The 16581-nt window shown below is 41.6% G+C and overlaps 1 protein-coding gene across 7 annotated transcripts in view; it reads right to left on the reverse strand.

The window, feature by feature from the left end:
* The window catches only part of GRAMD1C (GRAM domain containing 1C), a 64075-nt gene that overhangs the window by 22702 nt on the left and 24792 nt on the right, over window positions 1–16581 (reverse strand). For all 7 annotated transcript variants that reach the window (XR_001413680.1, XR_001413681.1, XR_001413682.1 and 4 more), the window contains 4 exons: window positions 13813–13897; window positions 9679–9782; window positions 7815–7910; window positions 6671–6751 (listed from right to left, as the gene is read on the reverse strand). Coding sequence is in view for 4 of the 7 variants with exons in the window: in XM_014957137.1 (XP_014812623.1) it covers window positions 6671–6751; window positions 7815–7910; window positions 9679–9782; window positions 13813–13897 (366 nt within the window). In the remaining 3 variants the exon portion in view is untranslated. The remainder of the gene's footprint in view (window positions 1–6670; window positions 6752–7814; window positions 7911–9678; window positions 9783–13812; window positions 13898–16581) is intronic.

Below are 16581 nucleotides of genomic sequence, written 5' to 3' on the forward strand. Positions count from 1 at the left end.
GAGTTACGCCACAGCCTCTAACCTCAATTCTGACAAGGACTGAAAGCATTTAGGTATCACATTTCGAGATTAGATTTCAGCATTTTGGGGAACTGTAGTCCTGTCTATTATATATTCCCAACCCATCATTGTTCAACCAGTAACACCAGACGTGAGAAAAATTGTTATTTCAAGAAAACACACACTTGCAGCCACTACTTGCTTCTTCACGTGTCGCTAGTGTTTTCACAGATATCTTGAAGTTAGCTCCCTCTTGAATTTCACTCGACACGGCACAATACCAGTAACTAGTAGAGAGCCAGGGACTCCCTCTTTGATCTTGGACAAACTGTTTAACAGATACATGCCTGTTTCCTCGGGATGCTCAGAGAGCTTTACAAATGGTGAGAGGCTAGTGTTTTGGTCACGACAGACAGCGGGGTCTAGGTCAGCCAACTGTCTGCTCTGCCACGGTGGGACAGGAGGTCCTCACTTTGGAACGACATCAGAACTCCCTTTATACAAGAGAGTTGCTTTTTTGCTCAGTAACAGCATTACCTCGAAACATCACTGGCTACTCTTTGCTTTCTTTATGATCTCTCTTGCCCTGCTCCAGGAAGTCTCACAGCTACTGGGATGTATTTAAACTCCCTCAGATCATCAGGAAAGTCAGGAAGCGAAAGCAGTACGACAAACTCCTATCAGCAATGTAAGCAACTAGTTTCAAAGTCCACTTCAGCTGTAAAGGGTTCAAAAGAAAAAAAAAAGAGAAAAGAAAAAGAGCAAACAAAAAGGAAAGAAAGAGAAAGGAAATAAAGTTCTAGGATTTAAGAGAGCCTCAGAGAGCTTAAAAAGGGAGATGCCACACTGGAAAATGTGCCTGAGCCACAATCCATATTGATCAGAACTGTGCTAATGAAGCAGTAACGCGAGTAACCGCTTCCCATTTGCATGAAACGATCACGTTAAACACCCGTGCATTATTTAAAAGGGCTTTTAGATGATCCCCTCTCCACCTGGGGCGCCTTACACCACCCGCAACTTTACACCCGCGTCCAAAAAAACCAGCTGACCCACAAGCGGGAATGTAAATACCCGCAACTTATACACCCCTCGGCGATACAGCCCCCGGCCCGGTCGGGGCCGCCCCCCGCGGTAGGGCCGAGGCAGCGCCTTCCCCGCCCGGAGCGGCCGCTCCGGGCGGGGAAGGCGCTGCCTCGGCCCTACCGCGGGGGGCGGCCCCGACCGGGCCCCGCCGCCGAGGCCTACCCCACACCAAGCAGAGGTCGCTCGGTTTCAAGGTGTTTAATCCAAAATTAAATCCAAACCCAAGCCTTAAAAGACACATTAAAAAAAAACCCGACCCACCCACGTCCTCAGAGCTAATCCCCAACCTCCCTCTGCCACCAGGGTTGGTTCTAGGGAATCAGAGTTGGAAGGGACCTCTAGAGATCATCTAGTCCAACTCCCCTGCTAAAGCACGATTGCCCAGAGCACATCATTGCATCCAGGAAGGTCTTGAAGATCTCCAGAGAAGAGGACTCCACGACCTCCCTGAGCAGCCTGTTCCAGTGGCAAAGCAACACAGCGCTAAAAAAAAACCACAGGCATCAACGTACAGCTGCCTTGTTTTCCCCAGGCAGGCTGTACTTCGAAGAAGTAAACTCATCACCACGAACCCCCACCTGCAGATGTCTTCATTAAATGGCAAAAACCAGGAGTAAGCATTAACACTGGTTTCAAAAGACAACCAAGATGTATCTTTTCATAGAATCACAGAATCGTCTAGGTTGGAAGAGACCCTTGGGATCATTGAGTCCAACCATCTCCCCTACTCTACAAAGTCATCCCCTACACCATGTCCCTTAGCACTGCATCTAAATGGCCCTTAAACACAGCCAGGGATGGTGACTCCACCACCTCCCTGGGCAGCCTGTTCCAATGCCCTATCACTCTTTTGGTGAAAAATTCTTTCCTAATGTTCAATCTAAACCTACCCTGTTGGAGCTTGAAGCCATTCCCTCTCGTTCTGTCACTAATTACCTGCAAGAAGAGACCAGCACCAACCTCTCTACAGTGTCCTTTCAAGTAGTTGTAGAGAGTGATAAGGTCTCCCCTCAGCCTCCTCTTCCTCATACTAAACAGTCCCAACTCCCTCAGCCGCTCCTCATACGCCTTTCAGCCAGAAATTAAAGGACAAACAAAACCGCTTTCACTTCTGTTGCCTGATATTGCCAGTGCCTTTATTTCCAGCCATTAAAAAAAAAAACCCAAACTGGGAAACAGCTAATGTAGGTAATTAAATTCACCAGCACATTCTGCACCAGTCTGTGGGAAAATGGGACTGCCCCTGTACAGAGAGCTCAATGGTTTGAGGAAAGCAGAGAAACCTTCAGCTGCGCATTTTAGGAATCTATAAAGAAGTTTCCTGTGGTTTTGTGAAGTCAATGTTACCAACTTCTGCTTCTAAAAAAGGATTCCTGCGCTCTGCTCAATTATTCTTAGCTCAGCGAGATATAATAAGTTGTTAATGGTCACAGCCCAAGATCAAACCAGACTCGCTTGATTGTATCAGAAAGGATTAGTTGTGAAGGCAAAGAAGGGCACAAATTTTCTGGGTCAGACTTCTGCTTCTGAGGGGATGGTTTGAGAAGCTCTGAAGCTTGAAAGGCTGAACCTAAATATGAATTGCTTTGCCCACTCAAGGTGACGTTCTTTGCCTTTTTTTTTTCCCCCCTCGGTTCTCTTTGTGTACAGAAACAAAGGCTACAAGAAGCAGCTGGGAGATGTCTTTGTCTTTTTAACTGGGAGCATAAAACATCAATACTTTGTTTCACGGCTAGACAAAGCAGTGGCATGGCACAATACTACCGAATGCCGCTGACATGAAGTGAAGCTGCTGATTTTTGCCCCCTATGGACAGATTCAGAAATAAGAACAAGACACTCCGTACAGATTTACCCCCGAGACAACCCCCCCACCACACACTGCGCTCCCACCAAGCAACTCTGATGTTGAATTCTGTCTGATCAATTGTTTGCAAGGGAAACAGCAAACTTCCCCTCTAACCACCCAAACATGAAGGTCAGAATCAAACCAAGCCCTCTTTGATCTTTTAAACACCCTTGCTGCACACAAAGGTGTAAATAAACATCTTTTTTACAACCTTCCCTGAGAAGCTGCCAGGGAAGGCAAAACTGCTGTCCTGATAGACATTTGCCACAAGAAGCCCAGCTCATCAGAAATTCTGGTCCCTTCTCACACCTCTAGACTTACCTGCTACAATGACTCCGGAGACAGGTGCAAATCTCTACCCAGCAAAGCATAAGAAGAACAATAGGAAAATAAATCCAACTCTAAGGAAGAGGACTCATGGGAATTGAGACCGATTAAGTTAAGATCTTGTTCCATTAGAAATAAGGAGCACTGTGTTTGTTTGGGATTTGAATGACCTGCCTAATTAGATTTTAATTTGTTCCTTCTCCCTTAAACTGGAAGGATATTTGACACCCATAAACCTCAGGAAAATAAAGCAAAAGCATACATGGCATTGCTCTTATTGTCAACAGCAGTCATTACTTAAACTTGGTTTACCAATCTGCAAAGCCTGTTGCAAAACAGGAATTTTGGATGATTTTATAAACTGATGTATTATTGAAAGCCTCAGTGGATGTGGACGCAGCTATCCGTTTTATCAAGACCGGTGTCATGTCTCTTCCAGACCTACATTAATGATTCCTTATTTTCCATGATGCTTCCTCCTTTGACGAGGAGCATTTAAACACAATGGCAAAGCAGAAGCCTAAGAGACTTACTCCAAACACATTTTGCAATAGGAATGGGGAAAAAAAAAAAAAGGTGGAATTTTCCTTGAAAGAAAAAAAAAGTCTTTACACAGACATTTTTTAAAAACAGCCTAAGACTGGACCATCTTAAGAGGAAGGTACTTGCTGATTCCCAGAGGAACCAAAGTTGAAGGGCACCAAATGCACAATATTGTACTCTGAGCAAGATTTGAAGGAGAAGTTGTGAGCTAGAGAATTACAACTCAGCTAAGGGGACAAGGAGTCTTGTCAGAACAGTGACACAAAGTTGGGGGAGAGCACCTTGATGGCCAAAGTAAGCCTAGGCATGGAAATGCACATAGCCATTTACTGTTTTTCTTACATAATGCAAGTCATTTCTAATAGAAAGGCAGACTTCACAGAGGACAACTTATTCAACTGTCTAGGACATGCAATATTTAAGAAGTGCATGGCAGAACGGCCACAAGATGGAGATCTGGGAAAGGGCATGCTGACCCTACCGAGAAGTTCCACAGGTGGTGAAAGCTTAAGGTATATCAAGTAAAGCAGACAGGTCACTCTTCAGAGGTTAGACCTTGTAACATGAAATCTATGCCCAGGAAGTGTTGAAGAGGGCAGAGCCAGTGACTGAAAACAACCTCTGTCTAAATGTGACTTGAAGCAGTTGCAACTCTACTTCTCTGGATCCAAATCCTGCAAATTGGGGGTTATCCACCATCAGGTGGCGCAAACCAGCCCTGTGACAGCTGCATTCAGTGTTATACTTCTGACGACACCAGAAGAAGGCCTTTATTTAACATTTGGATGCAATCTCCAGGTCCAGCAGATGTAGTCCAGATAACTAAATTACCCACAGACTTCAAAGTATTTAGCTGTTTGCAGACACCAAAAATTAAAATCAGCTCCTTTTGGAATTGCTTCCAGGGCGAGATTTGGGTTTTTTGTCAGCCTAAAGCCTAAAAAATTCTGACAGGATCCCTTTGATCACTGGAGCCCAGAAACACCAGGCTTCATATACTCATATGGCACTGGATATCATGCTAGAGCCTCAGATGTACAAAATCTCTTTCAAATGTATGCTGTCCCTTGCCACGTTGCAGGGGAGGGGAGAAAGCAGCAAGACTGCTTGGATGCACTCTGGTTTTCTTTTAGCCAACAGGTCCGTGGACAGCTGTCTTCGTTGCAGAGTCAGTGGACCCAGCTCTAGCAACTGCAGTTTCTACTTTCACCTCCTCAGTGCCCTTCTACAGTTTGATCTAGTTTGGTTAAACAGTAGAGATTCATAAAGCAGGACGACAGGCGGCTCAAAACACATTCTAGCAGAGAATCAGATTTCACTACTACATTGCAGAAGCAGGTGCTCAATCAAGAAATCCCGTTTCAAGAAGCAGCTACAAACGTAACGCATTAAGAAAACCTACATACACCTCATGGTAACGCTCCCTTCTACAACCGAGAGCTCCAAGCAGAAATTCACACACAGACTTATCTTTCAACACACTTCAGTGAGGACACAGGAAAGCTAATAGCAAGGTCAGACAGAAAGAATAAGGAGAGTTCCCACACTACTCTGATGCACTGGTCCCTGAAACCTGCTGGCTTAATTCCATCTTACATGCAGTCCATGGATTCTACTGTTGTATCTATCCATCCTTTAGTTACTGAAGTGAAAAACTTTTCCTGATGTGACACTTATTTCAGTGGCAAAGAATAGAAACACACAGAAAAAACTAATGCTGAACAGCACAAAGCTTGTTGCTTCTGTTCCAGCCCCATGGACAGGTTTGTATACCTGAATGCCCATACATCCACCCTCCAAAACCACAAACTAACTGAATACATTAGTTACCATTCATGACAAACTTTGCCTAACAAAAGAAAACAAGGTTAATTCCGGTTGCACATTCCAGTCCAAAGATGACACAGTACATTGTGGGTTTTGCAGTGCTACTGCTGGATTTAAGGCAGGATGGGTATGATGATATGGTTAACTGGTATTTGATATGAGTGATAAGAGATTTGCAGGAAACTTTATTTTTGCTTTAATTGGCACTTCCCTTTATTTTCAGCTTTGCTTGACAAAAGCGCCTCTGGTCCATCTTAAAATTTATCTAACAAAAAACCCGTGTGCACTACATATAAGTAGTACAACAGCTGTAAGCCTTTGGGGACCATTGTACTGCAGAGTTATATATGGATATTTCAGTGTTCAATTGCAACTGTGTTGAAATATTTAAACAACGAGAGCCATAAACAGGAAGGAATTGGTTTACAAAAATTGCATCATTACAGTGATGTTCTGCAAAAGTGTCAGTACTTTTTTAGAAAGAAAATTAGCTTAAGTGTTCACAAATTGCAATATAAATCAAGCTAACTAGCAGAAGTTGCCAAAACACACTTCCATATCATACAGCCTGCCTTTGTTGCATTTATTCAAGGTCAGAGGAGTTGTAATGAGTTGGTTGGCAAAGGTTCAGCTTACTTATCTGAGAAGGTGACTTTTGGCTTTTTCCTTAAAATGAAAAAAGCTTTCACTGAGAAAGCCTCTTGCCTTTTTGATCACAAATTAGCCATAGAAAACGTCGAGCAAATGCATGCCAATTTACTAACATCTGCTTGAGTTGGTAGTGAAGAGAAGCAGGCAACTTCTCCTCAAAGGCAAAATGCTCCATCAACAGCAAAGTTGTAGGTGGCAGCATGAGAAGGATGGGAAGTATATCTGGGATCTAAAGTACACGCAGCTGAAGAAATCAGATTAGATTTCTGTGTCAGAAAGAAAAGCTAGTTTATTAAGGAAAGTCTCTTATCCTTCAAACACTCATCTGCTTACGTTAGAAAAAGTAACTTTGTTACTTAACCACAGGTAGTGACACTTAGAAGCTTACCTTATCCAGCAACACATTCTGCCATAAGCGGAAGATACTGAGGTAGCTTCTGTCTCTTGCACTGAATGACGTAAAGAAAAACTGCAAGAAAAACAACGTACAGAAAGCTCACTTATAGGTAGTTTCAAGAAACCCAGGATGTCTCCTTGTATCTTGAATATCTTAAGATTTTCATCAATGGCATACTCCTCTCACATCCAACAAACATAGGCTCATATTTCTCACACTCCACGCTTTTTATCACTTAGTAAGTGAGAGTTAGTTCCCCAATCTCCACATAGTATATAAAGACACTCGCTTTTCTGGAGAGTCAATTGGAATCTTTGTACCTCTGGTATAAAGGAAGAGCTCCCCCTCAGCTAACCACACTGTTAAATCTTTCTCCCACTTCCAAATCAGAGGTGGAACAAATCAGGGATGCATATGCCTATTTCTTACAGGTCACAGCCCTGCCACCACATATTACTTTCAGTAATCTTTTCACATGAGAAGATGGGAAATAAAAATAATTGAAGTAGGAGATCACATTAGGTGCATCATTTGCAGTATTAAAGTTTTTCCTATCCAAAAGTTCGTTTAGTAGAGAAAGAGGCTTAGTATTTAATAAATTGAGAAGGAACACCTAAATATGAAGAATCGCAGTCTGTTCACAAAGAACAGCTCCAGATTCACCTTGAAACACTATTGTCTGTATGCAGCCAAGAACTATTGTTTTCAAGGCACTGACAGAGAAGTATCATGAAGTGCACTGCACATAAGAACATTGCCCATCATGCTTGTCAGTTTTTGTTTTCAGCAATTTTCTTCAAGCAGCACTTTAAATCCAGTGAGATGGCAAACTCAAGGACATACAGTGTGTATTCAGGCCCTGAACTTTTAGTTTTCAGATGGCTTTCCTTTGAGAATTAGTGGGACAATCCCTACCTTCTGGTAACTGCACCAGCATTAGTCTGCAGTCAAACTAAAGTTGAATTCTAAAGCCAATATGCCCAAGGACCAAAAGACCAAGTCTGTCTTCTAATCCTAACTACATTCAAAGATTTGACAAAGAAGTTACTTATGCTAATTTAAAACTACAAGTGCTCTGCCCTGGACATGATCATTTAAAAAAAGCCAACAACTGTATTTAAATACAGGTTTTCACCTTCTCTCCTTTTGTTGCTATTTGTATGGCATTTGGAATGAGCCGAGCAGTCTTCTCCTTTGTCATGAAGGTGATATCCTTCAAGGCTATAGAAATCTAAGCAGAAGCAGAGTTAGTAAGACATATTTAAAATGATTGTTAAGACTAAGAAATTTACAAAGCCACAGAACATGCAAGAGGAACTCAAACCAACCCCAAACCCTGGGATGCAAACCAGTTGAGATAAAAGGGAATTACTGTCCCCACTTGCTAACCTTAACAGCAAGCATTCCAAAGTAGAAGCAAGTTAAGATGACTGAAGAGTAATTTCTTCTTCTTTTCATAGTAGGACTAAGGAAGCAAGTAATTCTCTCTTTCCTTCTGCTCCTCTAACGACACTTAAGGATTAGGGGCACAAGCCCAACCACATACAAACCACAGATCTGATATCCAATCCCAATCAGTACACTATACGTAAGGTAGAACATAGATCAGATAACATACTATCTTGTTTATGTCTTTATCTTACAGAAGTTTGCGATCCAGTCCATTTTCAGAGTTTTATTTGCCATCCAGACACTGCAAAGAAATCTTCCTGCTTGGGTGTGTTTGCCTTGCATAGTAGTACTTGAAATGTTTGGAAGAATATGGTCTGACTGGCTGCAACAAGCCACTTCTATTCAGCCTACAGCCTTCCCTTGAAGACAAGGCTGTGCTGCCATTTAGCTTAGAGAAAGGAAGAACATACAGGGTTGTGGTTTTTTTTTTGCTTTTTCCTGTGTGTAGAAAGTCCTCCACTCCCTCTGCATCTACACAGCCTGCTAAGGAGATCCCAAAGCCTGGCTCTAAGCATCGCAGCTGATGAGCTCAGATTGACTTAAGATACTGCTCTGCCACATAGGCAGGCAGAGGTTACCAGGATGTATGCTGTTTTGGCTGAAAAATCAGTCATTGAGTAAGTTTATATATTCAAGGATGTCATTTCAAAAATATTTTAAAAAAATAAAATCTCAAGTCTACAATAAGAAACATGCAATCATCAAAACCATCTGATGAAATTAAGCTTGGTTTCCAAGTAAGCATTTCTATGCACCCTCTTTGTCTCAAATACACAAGCTATTTTGTTGTCTGTCCTGTGTATTTCAGAGCATATATAGTAGAATTCAAGAGATTAACTTAAGGTATGAGCAGACTCACAACCACAGAACATTTTGATACATTTCTATCACCTATTAACTAGGTTACCTTCCCTTTCTCATTCACTGTCTCATGCTATTTCTACAGCAGATGCAAAAACTACTTGAAAATTTTAACTCATTAACTTAATTGAAATAGAAGGATAACATATCACAAATACATACTTTTGTTCATACTGTTCAAAAGCTACAGACCACAACATGAGAACTTGTAGAGATCATTTATAGATTTCTTCAGCTGTTCTTGGATGCTGGCATTTACATGTGAGACCAAACTAAGCAATGTTCAATGCTAGAGAGTTTTTGAACAGGGCAACACCATGTACTGTATCCTGCTCCTGGTCTTGCAGGAGAACATTGTGTGTTACATCCCTTTACAGAGCAACTCTCCTTGGGAAGGAGAGGCAAGGCATCATCCAGAAATGTAAAAGATCAGCTTCAGCATAACTCCTGAACTCCTTGCTAGGCTGAGTGATTGACTGAGCAGGCTTACTTCAGCAATCAGATATCTCCAATGCTATTTTCATTTCACAGAGCAACGGACCTGCATTTCCACTCAGAGATGCAGGCTCTTTCTTTTCAGCGCACAGTAACTAGCATGAGATTGACAAGGTAATATTTGAGGGACAATTTTCCAACAGCCCAAGACGAAAAAAGAGGTGGGATTCGCGCGAGCTAAGAGAGCTTACTGTGGTCTCCCATCGGAAAATGTTGCTGTGGAAACAGAGCCAGTTTTCAGAGAGATACAAGCGTCCTTGCAGCAGGATATCCTTCTGGAGTGCACAGGCATAATCTATGTGTAGAGAGCAAGAGCAAGTTTACTCACTTATTGCAGGCTCAGTTGACCCAAACCTGTTAACTTAAAATGAGATAAGAGTATTATAACACAAATAAAAACCCATTTGTTCACTCTTCAAAAGCCTTTGAAGACAGACTTGTACTAGGCTGCATCCAGAGTGTCTGGGAACACTCCAGAGCCAGAGCTGAAGGAAGTAACTGTGTGACTACAGCGCTCCATGTATCGACCCCCTGTGTATTAACCTGTATTTTCAGGGAAGGGGTTTCAGGCAAGACCAGGAATACATGAAATAAGTATTCCTAAGTCAAACTTTATAGCACCTGAACAAGAAAATAGAGAAACATTTTACAGTATAACAGATTATACTGTCAACTCCTACATAACAGTAGTTCATACCTTGGAGTAAGATAATTTCCCACTAAGCAGATCCTATCACTAGCTAAAGCTATCTGCAGAGCAAGACACTAAAAGGCAGCTTGAAGCTATCCAGTTCTTCAGGCAGGGGATATTTTCAGAAGCTGACTGTCATTTTTATTATGATACTGCCTCTGGCTGAAACATCCCTATTGAGAAACAGATTTCATCTAGAAGGCAATTACCCATCATCAGATACCTGCTAATTAAGAACAACAGCAAAGAATTTGGTTGCACTTTTAAAAAGCCTCTCAAAGAACTTTCATAATTTCAGAGCCTGAAGATTCAAACAAAAGGTATTTTCAGAAGTACTACTGCTGGAAAGTTAAGATGGATCCTTTTTGGAAGGTCCAATCTAAATAAGATTACCTTATGTATAGAAAATACCTGAAATGTACCTATTCATGCAGGATGTTGATGATTTTAACTTTAGAGGTATCAGCAAGTTTTGTTATTTTGAAAAGCATTGTATCTGGTATTGTCTGAGCCAGAATTTTGATTTTGTGTACAACAAGATGATGAAAACAGTTTTTGTTCAAGTACCAAGATGTTCAGGAGTCCCCTACCATCCTAACTTCAAGATAAGCCTACATCTACAGAGACTTTTATTATGATTCTTTAAAGTCTCTTAGGTTTCTCCCTCAAATAATCAAGTAGAAATAAACCTTCTTGCAACAAGCATGAGGCATGTATACAAGCCCTTGGAGACACAACTGCAAACAGAATTACATAAGCTTAAAGAAATCCAAACCAATAAACTTAAAGTGCACATTTAAAGACTAACCAGATACCAGAATGCTGGGAGAGCAGGGAGAGGGAAGGCAGCAGGATTGTGGTGTTAAGAACTTGAGGAAAACATTTGCATCCAAATTCTATGTTTGGGGGAAGGAGAAGGATTCAGACCTATAAATACCAGAGCACTGGGCAAGTGATGAGTAATACCACCATGAGCTACTTACACAAGAGAGAATATCAAAACAAAGGGGAGAGATTAGCATTTCTCCTTCTAAGTTTTCAGACCCAGTAACTTAAGATGCTGCCTATAAACAACATTTTCAGACAAGTTAGCGGCACTCCTTTAAACTCCCACTTTGAAAGTCTAAGTCACTTCTGTTTCATTATAAAAAAAGAATTATATTTCATATAATCTTTATATACAGGGCTCATTACAGTGGAATAGTCACTTCTTTTTTAACTTTTCTTCACTTTCAAGTGAAGAACAGTTACTGTAACAGCAGTTACAGTTCTTTTAATCATCAGCAGCAAGTAATTGCTTCTTTGAGCACTGTAAAGCCTGTGATAAATTTCTCTGCATCAAGCAAAGGAAGAGCTCTTTGCTTGGAGGATGCAAAATGTCATTCCAAAGGAGCACTGCTTTTTATGGGGTTAAAATAAAAACTGTATAAAGCAATGACTTTGCTTGTGATGGAGCAGGTGCTACACTGTTGAGATTAACCCAATGCTACATCTTTCTCCAAGTCCTAAGCAGTCCCTTCATTGAAACTGCTTCAGAGTTTGCTCCACAGCTTTATCAATCCTGTGATGAGGAGAATCATCAAAACAACGCTTTGAAGTAACATCCTTTTCTTCTGTTTTACTTCTGTAATGAACTCAAGTATTTTAAAAATCCAGAAGGCATTTCAAAGGATAACTGCCTCCTTCTGAGCCTGGAAAAGGACACAGGGATTTAACTGTTTCTGTGCAAGTGAAAGCTCTAATTTCTCTTCCATTAAACCGGAAGGAACTCAGCATGCTGCAAGCATATACTGACAGCCTCTCAGTACACACTTCCTTACAGGTTGCATAAGATGAGATGACCTTTAAATAGTCACGATGGCACTTTTGTATAAAAACAACACCCAATTCTTGGACAGTGTATTTGTTATATAATGTTTGCACAGCTGCAAGGCAAGTGATAAAGAGGGAATAAGGTGCATCACCACATGCAAAGGAGGTAGGGTCATATGCTTGCCTTCTTCGGATTTTGCAGTGGAGCAAAACAGGGAGTCAGAGCTCAAAAGGAACATTTCAGTGCCAAGAATCTGTCATAGAATGGCAGAGGCTGGAAGGGACCTCTAGACATCATCTGCAGTCCAGCCCCCCTGCTAAAGCAGGTTCACCTAAAGCAAGTTGTGCGGGATCATGTCCGGGTAGGTTTTGAGTATCTCCAGAGAAGGAGACTCCACAATCTCTTTGGGCAGCTGTTCCAGTGCTCTGTCACCCTCAAAGTAAAGATGTCTTTCTTTATGTTTTCCTTATGCACCATAGCCTGATATTCTCTACCACCTGCTTCTGTCTCCTCTCACCACATGCACGTCTCACCACCTCTACTCTTTCAGCTGAGTGTTACTTCTACACTTGCACCCAAGTCATCAGCATATGGGTAAGCTAACCTAGTACACTGGGCTGTGAAAAACCTCTGCTCAAGGCATGAGACAACCTAGAACTAACAGATAGTGTTAGGCCCAGATAGTGTACTTCATGCTCAGCCCTAGACTGAGCAGTAACTACAACTGCACAGACCAGCACAGGGCATAAAACATTTTTGTCTGCCCTCAATATACCATGTTGACAAATAGAATGCTGTGCACTTGGATGAAAGTCAGGATAAAATGAAGGTTGGTTTGTGTTTTCCAATGATCTCCTACGATGGCTGATGGGAATTACACACTTAAATACTGAATTTTGTGTCCTCATACCACATAGCTGATATTTGCCTCTGAAAAGAGCCTTTTCAATTACAAGCACCCACTGTATTAGTCCCAGAAGTCACATTAATCAAGATGCCTAGGGGCTAGGTGCAGGATTAGTTCCAGGGCACAAAGGAAAAGCTTCCGCTAAGGATAATCTACCTACTTAACAGAGTCACTGAAGCAACATCCTTTACCTTTGTATCCAAGTACTAAGCTATTACAACACTGGAATCATTCCCTCCTCTCACAATACCTATGGCAACTGACTCAGTCATAACTAGTTGCCTCTTGAAAGTGAAAGAGAGGACTCAGACACTCACAATATAGGAAATAGAAGTTATGCCACTGCAAGAGGCACCAAGTAGGTTGTCCATACTGGAAAAAACATAAAACAAATTCACTGCTCTCAGGATTTAACTCTACCTCTGTTCTTCGCACACTTGCATTGCACAAGCCCATCAATGCACATTTGTTGAGTTTATATGCTCAGTGCTCACACTGACCCTGCATTGTGACCTTTCTTTCCAGCTTGTCAGCTAACAGCTGTCAGACAGTCAAATTTCCACTGCTGTCAGGAAGGGTTTTGTCTAAAAACCCACTAAAAAAGTAGTGGCAGGAAAAGACACTGAGGCTCCCATCCCATATCTAGATGAACAGGATAATTCTGTATCCTCTCCTTCACTTCTCAACCCCAAAAAGGAATCTGTCTTTTTTCACAAAGCAGGCAGTATAGGAGAGGAGTATGGACCTGACTTTCCCTGAAGGCATTTGATGCTAGTTCAGAGAGAGGAGAATAGGAAACTTATCAGCTGTAGCTCAAATTTGCCATAAAAAAACCCCAAAACAACACCTGGGCACTACTGCAATCTGGAGTTATCAGTCAGAAGACAAGCACTTTTGGTGCGATTATGTCTTACCTACTATGAGTCTCTCTGAGTCTGGCAGATGCGAAAATTGTCTCTTGAATTCCTCACTCCTATATTTGTAAGTGGAACTTGAGAGCTGCAACAAAGAATGGCAAAAGGTTAGACAAACAGATTTATTTTCATCCATCAACTGCCTTCATACTGGATGTGTAATTTTATCTTGAACAAATGAACATCAAAAGAGAAATAAAGAATAGGTGGTGTCTAAATATAATCATCACTGTAACTTTATGCTTGCTTATATAAGAGTGTTCTTCCAGCATTTAGGATATGATGGACTAAACTGTTCCCTGTACGAGGCCAGGTGCCAATTAAAAGCCATTACAGTTGTATGATGACCAGAGGGCTGGAGCACCTCTCCTATCAAAACAGGCTGAGTTGGGGTTGTTCAGCCTGGAGAAAAGAAGGCTCTGGGGATACCTCATAGCAGCCTTCCAGTACCTGAACATGGCCTACAAAAGAGATGGGGAGGGACTCTTTATCAGAGAGCCAAGCCATAGGATGAGGGGTAACTGTGTTAAACTAAAAGCGAGTAGATTTAGGTGAGATATTAGGAAGAAATTCTTTACTGTGAGGGTGGTGAGACACTGGAACAGGTTGCCCAGGGAAGTTGTGGATGCCCCATCCCTGGAAGTGTTCAAGGCCAGGCTGGATGGGGCTTTGAGCAACCTGCTCTAGTGGAAGGTGTCCCTGCCCATGGCAGTGGGGCTGAAACTCAATGATCTTTAGGGTCCCTTCCAACTCTAACCATTCTATGATTCTGTGATGGGCAACCTGTTCTGCTTATAAGGACTTAAGAACCCTTCCAGGGCTAAGTATTCTAGCACAGAGTAAACGAAGAGACAGCAAGGCCACTACACAGGAGGTGACAGAGTAGATCAAGTCCTCATGCAGGCCAACAGCTGGACACAAGGACACAAGCTGGAACACCACTTTGGGAATACTACAATGCAGTGGATTTTTTGCCAGTTGCTATAATTAGATATGTAGGAATAAAGGCCAAATTTCTTTCCGTAAACACAAACAGCAGCACCACCATCACCTCTTGATTTACTGATCTGTTCTACATTTCACCCCATATTTAAGAAGATCACTGTCTAAGGTTCAATTAAGATTCAAATTAGGTGGTAAACTCACAGCAAAGAATATCAATCTTGATGGACTTTAACTCTTTGTTCTTATAAACAAATGCTCCTGCTCCCATTCAAATGAAGAGCTTCAGCATGTTCTCCAGAAACAATTCTCCTGTAAAAGCTATGTTTTTCATTTTTCGTTAATAACAAGGTCATATTTTTTTCCTAACAGATCTTGGTCACTTATTTTAAGGGCCATTCTAAGTAAATACTGTAGAAGGCAGTGACTCATCTGGACTATAGTTAAGACAGGAAGAAGTCACTTTCAAGCGTTACAAAAACCAGGTATAAATATACTATAAAAGCTTATTTTACACCTTTTCCTTTTAACCTTTCTAAAGATCTTAAGTATGTGGCTGCTGTTTGCTCCTTGAGTACCTGTATTACTCCAAAACTTGACATTCACCACTACAACCATCTCTACTATAAGATCAGTGGCTATTTATGTTTAGGGTGGGGGAAGAAAGAAGAAAGGAGGCAAAGAACCGCTTTTGACTGTATGACCTTGCAGCATGGTTACTAAGAAAACCCACAGTTTTAGCACACTCCTGCAGTGTGTTAGTTGGTCACTATCCTTTCATTACATGTGTGCTTGTTGTCAAAACAATCCCAGAACAAAGACAATCTTCAGCTTGAGGGTCTTCTAATAAACAAGTGCCAATAGTGTCCCCATCTCATCAAGGTTCTCACATTTTGCTATAGAAAGTAGAAGAGATTCCTGTTCCTCGCAGCTCAAAAGTTCCCTGAACACACTACACACAGATCTTACGTTGGTCTGTCATCTACCTGTACTTGAGTATCAAGCTCTTTGGCCACAAGAACATGTAAGTGCTACTTCAAGGTCAGGTGTTTAAGTGCACAGAAGAGAGTGCAAGGTCACCCTCACTCAGTTCAGCTCTAAAAAAGTTATCTTCTATTACTATCAATAAAAGAAAGCCTTTATGTCTGACCACTAGTGAGTACGTATTTGCTGCTCACTAATATGCTGAGCACTGCAATGCAAAAAGGAAGGGAGGGAGGGAGATAGAAAGTATGTCCAACCCTCCCCTCCTGAAAAGCAACCATGAAAGCTTCAGGTACAACTAAGAGGGCAACATGTTAGACATGTCCTCTAAGCTGTATGCTTCCAGTTATATTTCAGCTATCTCTGAAATTATGAAAACAACATAATATTATTGGAGAGCATGTCATCTACTAAAGCAGATAAACTAAGGTTTCTTCCCACATCATGCCCTGAAATGCACACTTTTAATGGATCACCTGAAACAGGCATCCAATGACCGCACCACCTTGAAGAAATGGCGAGTTCTTTGCAATTACTCTGGAAAGATGTGGGGAAAACTGAAAATTTAACTCAGATCTATAAAGTCTCCACCTGTAGTTCCAGAGACCCTACAGTTTACAGTCATACCTCAATTGACTCAAGTCTGAGCTTATGATGACAATGTTAACATACAAGGGGAAAAAAAAGAACTGGTCTGCCATGAGAGCAAAAGGAAGTTCACAATCTTCAAGCCTGATTTATGAAACCACGATTTTAGAAGCTGTGATTTTAAGGAGAAAGTAGTTTCTCAGACATGCTGTATACAAGAGATAAGAGCTGTAGTGAAAGTTAAGCATTTTTGTG

The sequence above is a fragment of the Calidris pugnax genome, unplaced genomic scaffold (assembly GCF_001431845.1).
Source record: "Calidris pugnax isolate Ruff unplaced genomic scaffold, ASM143184v1 scaffold225, whole genome shotgun sequence".
NCBI lineage: Eukaryota > Metazoa > Chordata > Aves > Charadriiformes > Scolopacidae > Calidris > Calidris pugnax.